This window comes from Sinocyclocheilus grahami, unplaced genomic scaffold (genome assembly GCF_001515645.1).
Source record: "Sinocyclocheilus grahami isolate Dianchi unplaced genomic scaffold, SAMN03320097.WGS_v1.1 scaffold17.1, whole genome shotgun sequence".
Lineage (NCBI taxonomy): Eukaryota > Metazoa > Chordata > Actinopteri > Cypriniformes > Cyprinidae > Sinocyclocheilus > Sinocyclocheilus grahami.
The window spans coordinates 114938-132075 of NW_015505196.1; the positions used below are offsets into that span (position 1 = coordinate 114938).

A 17138-nucleotide genomic window follows, 5' to 3' on the forward strand; every position below is an offset into this window, starting at 1 on the left:
CTTATAAGCACTTTTATACATTTAATAAAGAATAAACCCATTGAAAGTTTTATTACTGTTAAATTTAATGAGAAAAAATATAAATACATTTCTGTTACTCACTTTCACCTTGTAACACATGAAGTCGAGCCTCTCCTCACAGTCTCTCATCTCCCACTGCACTGTTCTATTGTTGTAAGCTCCACAGCGGTACGGCTCTTCTGGGCATGACGGCAGTGAGCCCTGATATGGAATATGTGTGAAAGTTTTGCTCACCCAGTGCCATTCTCCTGCCAGGAAATGCAGTCCTGTCCATACACCTTCTGCATTGGAAGCTTTGCTATTATTTTGCAAAATTTCCAACTGACACTGGTCTGTTGCGCTGGCCAAATCAGTGAACCAATACCTACAGTAATCAAGGGCATCTTCCCAAGTCATACTCATCCTTATAAGCCTCAATTCATAGTCGAAATGGCAGAAGAAAGGAAGCTTATCTTTACAACAACCTATATACCATTGAAGCTCTGTGGCATATACACAGTTGAGAGTCTTGTCATTATTGTTTAACTTAGTGAATCTATATGATTCTCGATTCGACCATGTCAGGGTGTTTGGCTGTTCAGCTGCTCTGAACAGACCAATCCAAGCTTGAGAGAATGTTCCTCCTGCGGCTGCTACTAACTTCTGATGTTGCTCCTGACTAGTGATGGTGGACAGGTCTGTATAGTATGTTCTACAGTAACTATTAGCTTCAATCCAGGCCATTGGAGTGGACACATAAATGTGTGCTCTATAATATTCTTCTGCATTCAGCCCAAGGACAAACAGGAGAAGTCCAGTAAGAATCATCTTCATCTCTGCTGTAGTGAGCTGCTTTCGTTTAAGGATGGTTGAGCACTGAACAGTTTATTACCTTCACTGGGGCTCTGACATGTAACATGCAAATCCTAGAACATCATTATCAACATGCAGCTACGACAGTGTCTAGTAGATTTGTTTATTTAAAGGACATGAAAACTCACTGCCACTTACCTTAGTACCATGTTTGTTTGCCTTCAGACCTGCCTTTGGAAACCAATCTTTAGTGACATGATAGATGCTGCAAATTTGTGGGCTGCACATCCATGATGAGAAAGTCCTGTTCCAACCACATCTGCTTTAAAGTTTGACGTGACGTGTTGTACGTTTCGCATCCCTGGTTGTAATGAGTGGTTATTTGAGTTACTGCCTTTCATTTCAGTCACCTTCACCATTCTGATGCTTGGTTTGAAGAGCCGCATGTCTATGTATATAACAATATAACAATATATATATATATATATATATATCACGGCAGGGGCGTTCCGGGGCAAGGGAGGCAGTGTCTCCTAAAAAAATTGGATGACAAAATAATTGATATTACAAACATAAATCGCAAATATTAATAAATATGGCATTAAAAGTATAAAGGTCACTCGTTTATATAAAGTAACACTGTCCAACAGCGACACCTGCAGGTAAAGTTACAGCGGAGGCTTGCCTCCCTTCAGTCCATAGACTTACAACAGAGACCCCTTAGCGGGCCGTGACGTTTCTGGGTTGTAATTGAGAATGAATGGGGGAAAGTCACGTGAGAGGAGGCAATTCCATCGCGCTATAATTGGATATGATCGGTTATGATTGAATATGATTGGTTCATGCCATAAATCCCGCCTCTTATTTTCGTACAAGCTCTCTTCCTTTATGAAGAAAATTATGGCGTTATTGACTAATTATAAAGTAAATAATAATATAATAATAATTAGTTACACTTATATAGCGCTTTTCTGGGTACTCAAAGCCTTTACATGAAAGAACATCTCTCCCGCTTAGATACCACTACTTTGTGTCACGTCAAAATAAATCTTGAAATGGTCTGAAAACGTGATGACTGCGTCACTTTTAGTGAGCATTCAGCGTGATAAAATTAAAAGATGTATCTTCGTGTCTGTGGCAGTGTTTACAGAGCTTTTATGACGATGACCCGAAATAAGTTGACTATTAAAAAGAACAGCTGAACATCAGTTCACAAATAAAAAATATTGGTAACATTTTACAATAAGGTGTAATTTAATGTGTTAACTAATATGAACAAACAATGAACATTTATTACAGTATTTATTCATCTTTGTTTACATTAGTTAATACAAATACTGCTGTTCATTGTTAGTTCATGTTAGTTTACAGTGCATAAACTAATGTTAACAAACACAACTTTTGATTTTAATAGTGCATTAGTAGGCTAAATGTTGAAATTAATATTAACTAAGATTAATAAATGCTGTAGAAGTAGGCTATTGTTTATCATTAGTTCATGTTAACTAAAGTAGTTAACTAATGTTAACTAATGAAACCTTATTGTAAATTGTTTCCAAAATTGTTTCCATCAAATTGTTACTGCCTTTAGTTATTATTTATATAAATATAAAAATGCATAAAAACACAATGAAATGTATAATTAGTATTAAAAAAAATAATAATAATAGGCCTATTAATAAAATACAAAATATTCAGTGGCATTCATTATTACATATGAATGCTCATGGGAATCACTGGCAATATGCATCATGAATTTCCTTTTGTTAGTAAAGAACTGACAGGAAAGTGGAGGGACAGAGTGGGGGAATAGGATCTAAGTATTGGGGTGGTTACCAAAAAGTTGAGGTTATAAAACCTGAAAGGGAAGATCCATGAAAAACACTACTGGCCAAAAGGATACACGTGTGTTATGTGAATGTGAAGAAAGAAAGAAAGAAAGAAAGAAAGAAAGAAAGAAAGTGGCTGAGGAAATATAAACATAGCCTAGCCTACTTCACCAATGGTCGAGCAAAACTGTATAATGTACAGATTACTCTATGGGAATTAATAAACAAGAGATGTAAGATAGCCAAAAGACATCTGTGACTTGAATCATGTATTACTTTCATTTTGTTTAATTTATATGATTTAGCTAGCCTATTATTATTTATGATTTTGTAGTATAGTTTATATGATTTGTTGTTAATATGATTTTTCAAATGATTATTTAACCAATTTGTACTTTTATTTAATCCAAACTGTGTTCATATTTAATTTTAAAGGACTTTTAAAACCTGCTAGAGTTATCCAGCCAAGAATTACAACTAACTAACTTAAAAAAATGTTTCTGACGGACTGATATGACATAAACAGTTAACATACATATGTACATTCTCTAACACGCATATTTTGGTTACACCGTTCATTTAAACGCCTCTGGTGTGTAAAAATAGTAAATACCATTATGTCCTCCTGTTTTTTTACAGTAATAAAAGTTATAGGAGCATTATATAGTTAACAAAGAAATAATTTTGAACAAAATGAACAAAATTCATTGTAATGCTCATTATATTAGCGCTAGCCGCGCTTATGCTAACGATTAACTACATATACGCTAACGGCCATGTTTATTTCAATCCGAAATTCAAATTAAAATATGGAATAATATTCTTAACAGAAGCTCTGCATATTAAAAATGTGTTGTTAGTTTGATGCGTTTCCTCCTCTTGAGGTCGCCACTGCTTTTAAGAAGAGGTTGCCAGGTTTTCACAACAAAACCCGCCCAATCGCGTTTCGAAGGGGTCCCCCGTTAAAAATCGCGTTCCGAGGATAAAATATGCATGTTTTGGCGGGGTTCCCCTGGTAAAATTCGCATTCCAGGGGCTAAATATCATAGGGTGACCATACGTGCCATTTTCCCAGGACGCGTATGGTCACCCTAAAATATCACGTTAATGGGGTCGCTTTTCAACCCGCGGACATGAAACAACCCGCGGCAACAGTGTTAAAGCAGCCCAATTCCGCGGGAAAAAACCGCGGACTTGGCAACACTGGAAGAGGCTAGCTTTCTGATAGCCCATCAAGAACCGGGTTTCTCCAAGTAGATATAACTGCAGACAGGAGATCTCCAAAATGGGGCGTGAACTCCAAAAGTGGGCAGAACCTCCAAAATGCGGCGGGGTCTCCACGCACAAAGACTTTCACCGTTGGCTCTGGCTCCAGCCAATTGTTATTGACTTACATTTCAAAATAAAACTTTATAAATTAAACATTGTTTCCAGTTCATCTAAAATAAAATATGCTATGTAAATAAATATTCTCCTTGAGAGCAGAGCCCAAAGCTCGTGGCCAGTGGTGTTTGGACTAGAGTTTGAACCTCTGGTAATGATATAAACGGGCCGTCCCAGCGCAGCACAGGGGAAAGATTTTACTCTATGGCTTTGTTCTAAGCAACAGGGGTGTCCCGGGGTGACGCTGGGTGTAACTAAAAATAAATATTCTCCTTGAGAGCAGAGCCCAAAGCTCGTGGCCAGTGGTGTTTGGACTAGAGTTTGAACCTCTGGTAATGATATAAACGGGAATCACCCGCGAGCCGTCCCAGCGCAGCACAGGGGAAAGATTTTACTCTATGGCTTTGTTCTAAGCAACAGGGGTGTCCCGGGGTGACGCTGGGTGTAACTAAAAAAGTGCGCATGTGTGTCATGTGCCTGTCTGTCAATGGGAGGAAGCCACGCCCTATTTTGGAGCTCCCACCCCGTTTTGGAGTTCCCGCCCCCATTTGGAGATCTCCAGGCTGCAGTTATACCCTTCTCAACCGGGTACTCGGTACCACCGGTACTTAAAAAAACCTGGTACCGTAACGTTTTCATTTTTTTAGTACCGACTTGGTACCGAAATACCGGGTCTTTTGACAACACTACTATAGACATAATTTGACACTAGAAATAATATAATTCTCTCCTCTACAGTTACAGCTCCATTGGCGTACCTAACCTTTCCTGTGGTGCAATACAGTCCAACCATGGATAAGATTTTGGAAGCGCTGGTCAGCTCCTCCCATCCTCTGACTGTCAAACGGGCTATTGTGAAAAAAGTGATGGAGGCTGCAGAAAAGGAAGTGACCGAGGAGCAGTGCCAGGCCTTGTACCATCTCACCACCCGCCTTATTCTCCTGGGCGAGGATGCTTTTCAGCGACAGGTTGGCCTCCAAGTGCAAGAAGCGTACGCGCGTTACCATCGCGACGAGTTTGCCCGCTTCTTCAGTAAGGAATACGTGCTTGGTCTCCTACAGCAGGGCTATGGCTCTCTGGACCACAGAGACCCTGCCATCTTGGACTTTCTTCACGGTTCCCTCCGACTGCTCATCAGCTGCCCGGCTGTGTTGGAGTTGGCACCGCTGCTACAGACGGAGGTCCTACGCATCATCTGTGAACGGCCAGAACCAGCAACTTGTGCCAAGCTGGCCACCATACTGATGGACTTCCCTCAGTGCGTCCCACGAGAGAAGGCTGGAGTTCTGTTCTGCCAGCAGCTTGTGCGCACCTTTGCGTATTTCAACTGTCCTGCCACTGAAGAGTGGGAGTTGCGGGAGTATGTGACCCAGGTGACCAGGGTGAGTGTGCTGCTGCAGGGCATCTGGAAAGCCGAGCCGGCCACGCTGTTACCGTCACTGCAGGAGGTGTTTGCCGTCATCTCATCCACAGGTCAGTAAGCAATGATCCCCCCCCCGCCCCCCCCCCCCACTCATTCGATATTTAAAATTAAGGAAATTAGAATGCATTGGAATGGAGCTTTAAAAGGAATGCAGAAGCACTATAAAAATATAATTTAAAAATGCCCATAGTAAACATATAGACATGAGGGTGACAGTAAATAATGACAGATTTTTTTATCTTCATAATTCAGGGTTTTCAAGAAATTTGTAATTTTAAAATAAAAACAACCAGAATAATACACGTAAATTATAAAAATAAATAAATTGATTAAATATTTTATTTGTTTACCTGCATGTCATGTGACCATTAACCATCATCAGAGAACCATAAACGTATGAATGTCTTGGTAAATTATTAAAATCTTAAATCTGTGGGGTTGCTTCAAATAAAAATTTTAGGTAAATATTTGAAAAATAATATAGTATTGTTATATATGTGTTAATGTTTTAATATTATAATAATTATAGTACATTTTAAAAATAATTTTTTTTTTTTACTTTTTATATTTTAAAACATTTGTTTTTATATTTTATATAATTGTTTAATATTATGCAATGCCTATTGGATATATTTACTTTTTTAATATGCATTTATTTTGTATTCTGAATGTTTTGAGGAACCTCTAGAAGCTTAACATAATAATAATAATAATATGTTTCACACTTTTTAATATAATCCTGATTAGACTACATATGTGTGAGTGGGAATTGGCAGTTACTATTATTTGCAGGATTTTTTCGGGGATTTGTAGCTGTATTGAAATGTTATTGTCTGTTATCATGCATTTTGAAACAATAATTGAAAGGGGTGTTTCTTACAAGCACAGCAGCAACACAACCATTCAATTCTAATGGTCAGAAAGGGTGGAAAATGGCATTTTTTTTGAAAAACTGAATTACAACTATTTTTGATGCAAAAAGCTTAGAAACATTAAAGGACCTTCATGAGAGATCAGTCAAACAATAAATGAAATGACCCCTTTAAAATATGGTATATGCACAATAAAAAATAAATAAATGTATGAAATGACCCCTTTAAAAAAATCCTAAATATGGTATATGCATATGAAAAATATGAAATTATAATGTATTGTTCCCTAATAATCATTCCACAATGTGTTTGTTTTCATTTTTCAGACCCTTCATTTGAACCCTCCATTGCTCTAGCAAGCCTGGTCCAGCACATCCCTCTGCAAATGATCACAGTCCTCATCAAAAGCCTCACCACTGACCAGAATGTTAAAGATGCCAGTATGACACAAGCACTCTGCAGGTCAGACTATGTGTGTGTGTGTGTGTGTGTGTGTGTGTGCGTGCTCTTTGTAAAGCTGGTGAATAGTGCTTTTGTGTCCGTTTAAAAGACTAAGCCCTTGATCCAACTGCCATCATGTTGTTTTCTCTACTTCTTGTGTGCTTCAAGTATGTAGTAATTGCATTTATGCAAGTCATTTAGAAAGAGTGTAATGTTCATCATGGCTCAACAGATTTTAAATGAGTAGTGCTTGTTTTGTTGTTTTTTCCTAGGGTTGAATGTTGAGGTCAAGGTTTTTTTGTGGCACTGTTACTCTTATGTAAGGCTTTTATTTTATATGTTGCCTGTCCTGACCCTGCTTTCTCTCTCCGTCTTTTTCAGGATGATTGACTGGTTGTCCTGGCCTCTAGCCAATCATGTGGACACCTGGGTCATTGCTTTATTAAAGGGACTTGCTGCTGTTCAAAAGTTCACCATCCTCATAGATGTCACACTGCTCAAAATCGAACAGGTTTGTGTGTGTGTGTGTACTGTGTGTAAAAATCTCATAAAAGAGCTTTCAAAGTTACATATATAGAGAATTACAAGCAACTCCAGCATAAGAGTTCTGGTTTGTAGAAAGGATTGGGAAGTGGAATGGATCAGAATTTAGTTGATTATTTGAGTTCATTAACATTTTTTCTTTGATGCCTAAAAATTGGTTGTTGTGACCTCCCTGGCAGATGCTTTTCTGTGCGTTTATTAGGGCTGGGTAAAAAAATATTGATATCGCGATATTAATCGATTCTCATTTTTGCGGAACAATATTGATTCTTAAATCCCAAGAATCGATTAGTCTAGCCTGTTTTCAGTTAATGGACGGAACGTTGAAGGGCACTTCCCATCCAATAAATCGCAATAAGCATTGTGCTTTTGCACTTTTAATATAAAACAAAGTCTCAGATTTCAAATTCTGTCCACTGTATTGCAATATTCAAACAATAAATGCCGTTTTGGCGCTGTTTAATGTGGAGTGACAGATCGCTGTAGCGCCTCAGATCAACAGATGCAGCAGTGCGAGGCACACGTGAACTGATCGTCTCCTCCACATTAATACCAGTTTCAGCACAAAATAAACATGACTAAACATCCGAAGGTAATTTAAAAGAAAGAGTACAACTTTACAATCCGTATCCTGTCTCATGTAATCGCTCAATCTGTGTTTCAGCCGCGCAAAGACATCAATATAACAGCTTGTAAACAATGTCACGTAACGTCACATTTACCTCAGAAAAACATATGACCATAAACTCATTAGTCAGATAGAAATAAAAACTGGAGAGGGACATTTTGCTAAATATATACACCATGTAACACATTCAATGTAAATTGTACTGTTTTTCAATGTTTAATTTATGTTTGAATAAATCCATCAAGTTTTGATGACAGCCACCATTATGTTTATATTAAAAAAACAAATTGAAGTAGAAATATTACGTAATTGTAACTTTATTATTTAAAAAACTTCATTAAGTGTAATTTTAACAAATCAGTCAATTTTAACCTCCAATGTTATAGTAATGTAGAACCAGCTGACTCTCATGTATATTTTACAGCATTAGTTGAGAGATTTTTTTTTTTACTTGAGAAAATTTGGCATGTACTGTACTTGATATATATCCAAAATAATCGATATTGAATCGAATCAAATCAAATTGGTAATCGAATCAAATCGAATCACAAGCTTGTGAATGAGAATCGAATCGATTCGTGAAATTTGTGTCAAAACCCAGCCCTAGCGTTTATGTGTATGGATGTGTTTTTGTTTGTCTGTTTACAGGTCTTTAATCGTCTCTGGTATCCCATTGTGAGACAGGGAGCGCTGGTGGTTCTTTCACACATGCTGCTTAGTTTCCAGCACTCTCCTGAAGCCTTCCATTTAGTAAGGCCACTGTGAACATGGCTCCACTTTCTTTCTTTTTTTTTCTTTTAATATTCAAACGAGTTAGAACATTGTAAATGTTTGTAGTGCTTTTAAGGAGCTGTGGTTTTTAGTATCTAATTTTAGCATTTTAATATCTGCTTTGTAATCATGTAATGTGAATTATATAACCCTTGTCATTTGTACCAGGTGGTTCCTCATATAGTTCCACTTGTAAAGTCTTTGAAGAACGATGGCCTTCCCAACAGCAAAACCTTCCTGCTGCAGTTTGCAGATCTCATCCACTGCATGATGTACCAATATTCTGGCTTCCCAGACCTCTATGACAGCATTCTTGAATCCATTAAAGTAAGATATAAGACAGGGAATCTCTGGTGTTAGCTCTCGTGAGCTAAATTAAGAGTGTACAACAGTTAACATGTCATTGCTGAATTTATTTAGCATTTTGTCCTTGTATGTAATAACTAATTTTATAGAGTATCATTCAGATGTTTGGGGTCAGTAAGGTTAATAATTCTGAAAGAAGTCTCATGCTCCTCAAGACTTCAGTTTGTTGAAAAATACAGTAATAAATCTAATATGGTGAAATATAAATAAAATAACTGTTTTCTATTTTAACACATTTTCAAAGGAAATTCTATTTCTGTGATGGCAAAGTAGAATTTTTAGCAGCCCTTACTTCAGTCTTCAGTGTCACATGATCCTTCAGAAATCATTTTAATATGATGCTCAAGAAACATTTATGTTGTGCTTTGAGTCTTTGAGCGTTCAAAAGCACAGCACTTATTTAAAATAGAAATGTTTTGTAACATTATTAGTGTTTGCTGTTGCTATTCAATTGAATACATCCTTGCTGATAAAAAGTAATTAATTTCTTTTAAAAAAAAAAAAACCCAAAAAACCTTACTGAACACAAACTTCAGAACAGTAGTGTATTTGAATGCTTCATCTGTTTTATATCCACCTCTGGTTATGTTGTAGGAACTACCTAAACCTAATGAGGAGAAGATCAAATTTGTTCTGAACCAAAGTGCCTGGACCTCTCAGTCAAATTCATTTGCCTCAGGCCTGCTTAAGATCACAGGAAAATCAGAAACGGGAAAGACGGGGCTTGTGAATCTGGGCAACACGTGCTACATGAACAGCATCATCCAAATTTTATTTATGGCTACCGAGTAAGTTTTAAATCTATTGCTTATATTATCTGATCTCTTTCTCAACTGTTCTACTGTCATGAATCTAACATTAACATTCTCCAGTTATGCAGCAGATAGCATTACGTTTTTATACCATTAGGTTTTAATGTTCGCATGTAAACACAATGTAAAACATCATAAAAGGATCCTCAGGCATTTAAATATTTCTATTTTAAACCGTAAGATATTTTTAACAGTCTCTCTTTAAAAGTTTCAGACGGCATGTTATGTCTCTGCATTTAAATGGTAGCAACACCCTCATGAAGAAGCTCCAGCTTCTTTTTGCCTTCTTGGCCCACACACAGGTATGTTTATCTTCTGTGCAGTTTCCTGTATGTCCTTTGAAACGTTGCATTGTTTGACATTGCTAGGTGGGTGTGTTTAATGAGCTACCCTTGTAATGTTTTTTTTCATAGCTCAAGGAGTATGAAGTATAAGTGAGCAAGTAAACTACAAGCGAAACACACATTCATTTGTACAGACATTAAAAAGAAGACCGTAAGAGGACAGCCAGTCAGCTTCAGTATAAGCTGGTCAAATAGAAGTCCATAACGTGTGGGGAAATTTTGTTCGCAGTTGTTTCTCATTGGGCAGTAACATATTTTCTTCATTTACATGGGTTAGTATGATTTTATTGCCATCTAGAATCCAGAAAGTCTGTTTTTCTCCTGCCACCTGCATTAAAAATTCACAGTAAGAATCGACATCTCTTGAGTTTACAAAGAGGGATTAATCCAAAAATCTCTTTTTCTACAGCCAAGCACCATACGGTAACTGTTGCACTTCACTGTAATGTGTATATGTTTTAAATACAGACATTTTTAGTATTATTAAATTGCTGGTAACTGTTTATAAGAATAATATCATGTCGCTGCTTCACTACAGGGTGTAAGAACTGTTAAGAATTGAAAGTGAAAGAAGTGAACAAAATGTAAACGTTTGGAATCTGTTATTACTATGGCTTCAACGAGTATGCGATAAAATGTTTAAATATGTATTATATACATTTATATATATATTAGGGCTTGCACAGCGATCATTTTACTAGTCAACCAAGTTGCTGGGTTAGATGTTTACCTTATGTAAATAAGAGGTTGTGTGTAATTTTCACATTTTTAAAATGACATCCATCATTTTGAGAGAGAACATGCAAGACAGAAAACCATTCAGTTTGCTTATTAGATGGGAATGGGATATTTAAATAAATACATAAATGGGATATTTTATGAAATTAATATTTAATTTATTACTGTGTCTAAGTAATAACATTTTATTATTGTGACTGACCACACCTTTCTGGTTTCATAGGGTAAAATTGTCACATGAAAGGACAAGTTTTATCAGAGGAGCCATGCAGATTTATTTTACAGACATCCGCACGGGCAGGGCCATCCTTAGCTGACATGGGCCCCGTGCTTTGAGGATGAGAAAAAAAACATTAGAAACACTGCTTTCCAAATAAAGCTATATATTATTTAATAACTGCAGATTTTCAGCTCAGTGAAATCTAATTCTGTTTGTTGTCTTGAAGTTTTACTATGCGTGTCAGCGAAACCACATTCATTATCTATCAATTTTGAATAATAATAAATATGAGATTTATGGTGATTGAGTATATTAATTGATTACAGCTCTAAAAACAATCAAATGTGTTTGCATTTCATGTATTTTGTTCTGTGTTCTTATGTGATATTGAGGTTGCATGAAGAAGAGAAGACTCTCTCAGCATTTCAGGTGACCAGCCCAAAACCTGAACCTGCAACCACTTCTGCTGAAACTCTAAACAATGCTGTAAGTCAGCCAGTCGCTGATATGCCATCGCCTCCAGATCCTGTGGCAGCCAACGGAGATGGTCGCACTCTAGTGGAGCGTATGTTTGGTGGTCGACTCTCTACAGCCATCCGCTGCCTGCAGTGCCACAGCCTGTCAGAAAAAGAGGAGCCGTTTACAGACCTCTCGCTTGCATTCTGCCCCTCGATGTCCAAGTGCCACGGTCCCACCGATGAGCACAAAAGCTCCTCCTCTGTGGGACCCTGCCAAGGGGCGGTGAATGGAGGCAGTGAATCCTCGGAGGGCTCAGTAAAAGAAGGTGCAGGAACCAGGATGGAGAAGCCGGTGGTGGAGCCCACACTGTCTGTACCAGATTTGGTCGACTACTTCCTAGCTCCAGAAATCCTAGAGAACGAGAACTGCTACTTCTGTGAACGCTGCGCCTCACTGCAGAGGGCCGAGAAGGTCATGCGGGTGGTGGCGGCACCGGAGTACCTCATTCTGACTCTGCTGCGCTTCTCGTACGATGCCACCTGCCACGTCCGTCGCAAGATCCTGGACAATGTAGGCATTCCACCTCAAATGAGCCTGCCTTTACGCCAGCACGGTATCTCCGTTTTATCATCTTCCTCAACTGCAGTTACGTCTTCCTCCACTGACTCCCCCGAGAGTGGTGAGAATCTAGCTAAGAAGCTCAAGCCTTCTCAAAAGGAGGATGGGATGACGGGAAACAGAACAAATAGTGAGTCAAATGACAGTGATTCGGAAATGCTGTCAGTGCCGTATGTTTTGAGTTCTGTTGTAGTGCATTCTGGGATGTCCTCTGAGAGTGGTCACTACTACTCGTATGGAAGGAATGGAAGTAGCACTGATGATTATGTAGCTCACCCAAGTTCTAAGACCCTGGAAAGCTCCAGCCTATCAGAGAGCTCGACAGCCTCACAGGAGGAAATGGGATGCGCTGACCACAAGTCCACCGACTGGTTCTTGTTTAATGACAGCCGAGTGACTTTTACAAACTTTGAGTCATTGCGGAACATCACCGGTCGCTTCCCTAAGGACACAGCCTATGTCCTGATTTACAGGAAACAAGAGGTCAGTGGACAACCAAGCAATTCTGGGCCAGTTGTAAATGGCTCAAGACTGAGTGGAGAGCCGCCCCTGCAGAAGGAGCTGATGGATGCCATTACCAAAGACAACAAACTCTTCCTACAGGTGGGAATATTGTACTTTGTCTGTGGTGCTCTTTTATGCTCTCCAAGAAAATAGCCTAAGATGCTGACATGGCATTAAACAAAAATATACTACTATTACTACTATACTCTCCAAGGCTGCATTTTTAAAAATCAAAATACAATTAATAAAGGTAATGTTCTGAAATACTGTTTCAATTTAAAATAACAGTTTTAAATATTTTAATATGTTTAAAAATATATTTTATTCCTGTGATGGCAAAGCTGAATTTTTAGCAGCCATTACACCAGTTTTCAGTGTCGCATGATCTTCAGAAATCATAATATGCTGATTTGATGCTCAAGGAACATTACTTATTATTATTGAAAACATTTGCACTACTTCATATTTTTGTGGAAACTATACTAGAAAGTTCAAATGAACAGCACTTATTTAAAAAAAAAATTGTAACAGTGTAAAATATTTTACTGTAGATTTAATGCATCTTAATAAAGGTATTAACCCCCCCACCCCCCAAAAAAGAAGCTTTTGAACTGTAATGTATAATGTTATCTTGTCAGTGCCATAACACTCATTTGTTTTGTTCAAAAGTGCATGCATTTCTCATATAAGACTTGCATACACATTTTCTATCAACATTTCTGAATTAAAATTCATTTTTGTGTTGTACAACTGTCCTGATAGCACAATGAATGAAAACTTACTTCTGAAAAGAAAACCTTACTAAATAGTAAGATTTTCACAAAGTCATTTTAACAAATTCAAATGAAAACTTAATATGGTACAAAATCATGAAGGGGGAAAAACATAGGACATGAAATTATTTTATAAAACCTTAAGGCTCTTTGTAAAGTTCAATACATCTCTTAAAATATCAGATAGTTTACATTTTAAGCTTTGTTGAATATATTAAGATATACTCTTACTTTTTCAAGGTGTAATGACATTTTTTTTATTGTTATTCCACATGACATTTTCAAATAAGAGTTGTCAAAAATGTTTTTTTTTCAATGAAATATGGAACGTCTTCCTTTATCTCTTATTTGTCATGGATTTAACCCTTCATTTATTTTCCTTCCAGGAGCAGGAGCTGAATGCCAGAGCTCGAGCTCTTCAAGCAACCTCTGCTTCTTGCTCATTCCGACCCAACGGTTCTGATGACAACGAGCCTCCTGGCAGCTGTGGGCCCTCAGGTGGGGGTGGAGGAGGCGGCTTCAATACCATCAGCAGACTCGTCTTCTAAGGAAGGGTCACAAACATAGCCTCAGAGCACTGGACAGTCCCACTGACAACACCGGACTTCGTTTTTTTTTGTCCTGATTGCCCACAATATGAATAAGTGTGCCACCTCAGAACAGATGTCTTAATTTTTCTGGTTTGCATGCTTTTCCCCTTTCCATTGACGTTCATTTGAAATTAATTGAAGCACTTTGAGTACTATAGGTCAGAAATGGGCAGGCAATAAATGTGTACAGAATACAGTAATAGTTACGGTCTCATTCTGGAATCTTAATTGTTTCATTTTCTAAACAAAAATTATTAGGCAGAGAATGGTTTTAAAAGCAAATATTTTTGAACCATGCTATACAGTGAACTACTTGCATGAATATTTTAATTGGAATTTTTTCAACTTCTGGTTTGAGGATTACAGTTACATGTTTTGTCAATTATTTAATTACAATTAAGTTATTTTATTCATTCAGGGGATATTTTTTGATTTAACTTTTTAAATGTTGAAGTTTTTTTTAAGTGAATTTTATGTGCCTTTTAATACTTCAGATTTTACACAATTATTGGACTAGCCCAGGGGTAGGCAAGTTCGGTCCTAGAGAGCCGCAGTCCTGCAGAGTTCAGCTCCAACCCTGAAAAACCTCAAAAAAAAAAAAAAAAAAATCTCTTGCTGTACAGTGTTAATATGTAATAATTATGGTTTTGCTCTATAGTAAAGACTCTTAACTACTGGTTAAAACATTTGAAAAGACTGTGCCTATTTTATTTCAAGGTTAGGGATGTAATTACAGTATGAAAGCTCAGTGTTATATAAAAAAGCATTTGATACATTTGATACATAAAACATTTCTATTTTTCATTTTTGTTTAGTTTATGTAAATCTTAAAAACTATATAGACATGTGACCATGGACCACAAAACCAGTCATAAGGATCAATTTCTCGAAATGACGATTTATATACCATCTGAAAGCTGAATAAATAATTGTTAGGATAGGACAATATTTGGCCGAGATACAACTATTTGAAAATCTGGAATCTGAGGGTGCAAAAAAAATTTGAGAAAATTGCCTTTAAAGTTGTCCAAATTAAGTTCTTAAATGCATATTACTAATCAAAAATTAAGTTTTAATATATTTACGGTAGGTAATTTACAAAATATCTTAATGGAACATGATCTTTACTTAATATCCTAATGATTTTTGGCATAAAGGAAAAATCTATAATTTTGACCCATACAATGTTTTTTTTGGCTATTGCTACAAATATACCCCAGCGACTTAAGACTGGTTTTGTGGTCCAGGGTCACATATTTAAAAAAAAAAAAAGTTATAAAAATGACAAAAATATCAAAATTATTATAACTTAAAAATTAAAATGAAAACAAAATAGAAACAAACTATAGTAATATATAAATTGGTTTATACGGAACTCTAAAGCAACAATTAAAACAAGTGCTATTTCAGTGAATATTCTATGGTTCTAAGACAATAATCAAGTTGAGGTCTGTTTTGACTATTAGAGCATGAGACCTTTGTTAGTCACCTCGTGGCTATCAATCCATAAGTCCACCCCCAGCATCCCAGTGTCCTCAGTTTGAACCACTGCACCCCTGTCCTTTGGTGAACCCTAAACAATTGTTTTTGAGCATGAAGTCCAGTTAAAATCAGTACAACATCATTGTCCTTGTGCATTAGCTTAGAATAGACACTTAAGGCTGCGGTGAAGCACTCCTTAGATGTGCATTTCTAAATTGGAGAACTAATACATGTAGCAAAGTTGGCTTTGTGGTTTTCAAATGTGGGCACCTTTAGTTCTTCAATCCCCCCCCAGAGCCATTAGCTTTATAACAGTGTTGCACCACTCGCACAGTCTCTAAAACCATTTGGTAAAATCAATGACTCTGAATTATTCAACAACTGATATCTACACATGTCTTTGCTACAGTTTAGGCCACTCCCACTGACACTTTATTCTGTAACGTGGAAATTGTTATAATGTTGTTATAATACTGTAATAATCATCCTTGGGTTTTTTTAGATCAATAATGGAAGAAAACAACCAAGGTGTTGATTGTAAATTATGCCGTAGACAAAGATACTTAATATAAATTATAGACACAACCTGAAATCACAAGATGAAAGATTATAGGATAATAAACAGACTAAATCAATCCTTTGCACTGAGCTGCAAATCACAGCAGAGAGTAGGCACCAAGCTTCAGAGATAACCAGTAAGGCGTTTAGCATTACAATAACATTCCAAAGATACCAATCCCACAAACATGAACATTCTTTACTGAAAGAAACTGTTCACTTTTCATCATTATAATGGTAATTATCAGTGATATAAACTTTAGTACCTATGCTTTTTAGTGTTTAAACTGTCTGCATTTCTCCATTTTTATAAATATGTAGGCCTAGTGTAAAGTAAACTCCTGTATACAAAACTCAATTAGCTCAGTTAGTCAGCATCATTCATTTGGACAATTCTGGTAGGTATGTGCAGTCTGTATCAAGACGTTCGCTTGTAACGTACTTTGTTTTAATTGGAAGTCTATGTCGGAATCTTTTCTGCGATTCGGTTCTTTCGAACAGTTCATTTAAAGATTCAGTTCAGAAGCAAATTCGGTGATTCTTTTACGTACTGACGTAATTACGTCATCATGTGTTGAATATTACGTTTAATAAAGCCAAATCTAGACACGCCTGGCTGTTCATTACTTTTTGGGCTTTATTAATGGCGGTGTTTACCGTAATGTTCACTTCAGTTTATTGCAGCATGATTCAACACACAACAATATAAACGTATATATACAAATAATTTAGTGCCTAAATCAGAATGAGCTTTATTTAAAAAAATATTATTATTATTATTAATAATAATTATTAATATTATTAATTAAGTATTAACTTATTATTTAAAAAAATATATATTTTTAAATATATTTTGCTGTCACATTAAACAACACAAACATGTGTTTAGATTTCTTGAAAAAAAGGTTTTAGCAGACAAGATACTAATTATAGGAAAGGTATTATAATACATATATATATATATATATATA

General features: G+C 36.6%; 1 protein-coding gene across 1 annotated transcript; it reads left to right on the plus strand.

Moving 5' to 3' along the window:
- Window positions 1–4765: 4765 nt before the first annotated feature.
- LOC107550542 (ubiquitin carboxyl-terminal hydrolase 38-like) lies at window positions 4766–14481 on the plus strand. The gene is made up of 9 exons (XM_016231857.1): window positions 4766–5498; window positions 6647–6782; window positions 7143–7272; window positions 8581–8682; window positions 8872–9030; window positions 9664–9857; window positions 10090–10203; window positions 11492–12863; window positions 13924–14481. The coding sequence occupies exons 1-9, from the start codon at window positions 4817–4819 to the stop codon at window positions 14083–14085; spliced, it is 3051 nt and encodes a 1016-aa protein (XP_016087343.1). The 5' UTR covers window positions 4766–4816; the 3' UTR covers window positions 14086–14481.
- The last annotated feature ends 2657 nt before the right edge of the window (window positions 14482–17138 follow it).

What these genes read in the sequence shown, in the direction of transcription:
- LOC107550542 (XM_016231857.1), top strand. Translation starts at nt 4,817, where the DNA reads ATGGATAAGATTTTGGAAGCGCTGGTCAGCTCCTCCCATCCTCTGACT. An exon ending in CACTGCTCAAAATCGAACAG is followed by an intron (nt 7,273 to 8,580) that starts GTTTGTGTGTGT and finishes GTCTGTTTACAG; the next exon opens with GTCTTTAATCGTCTCTGGTA. An exon ending in ACAACAAACTCTTCCTACAG is followed by an intron (nt 12,864 to 13,923) that starts GTGGGAATATTG and finishes TTTTCCTTCCAG; the next exon opens with GAGCAGGAGCTGAATGCCAG.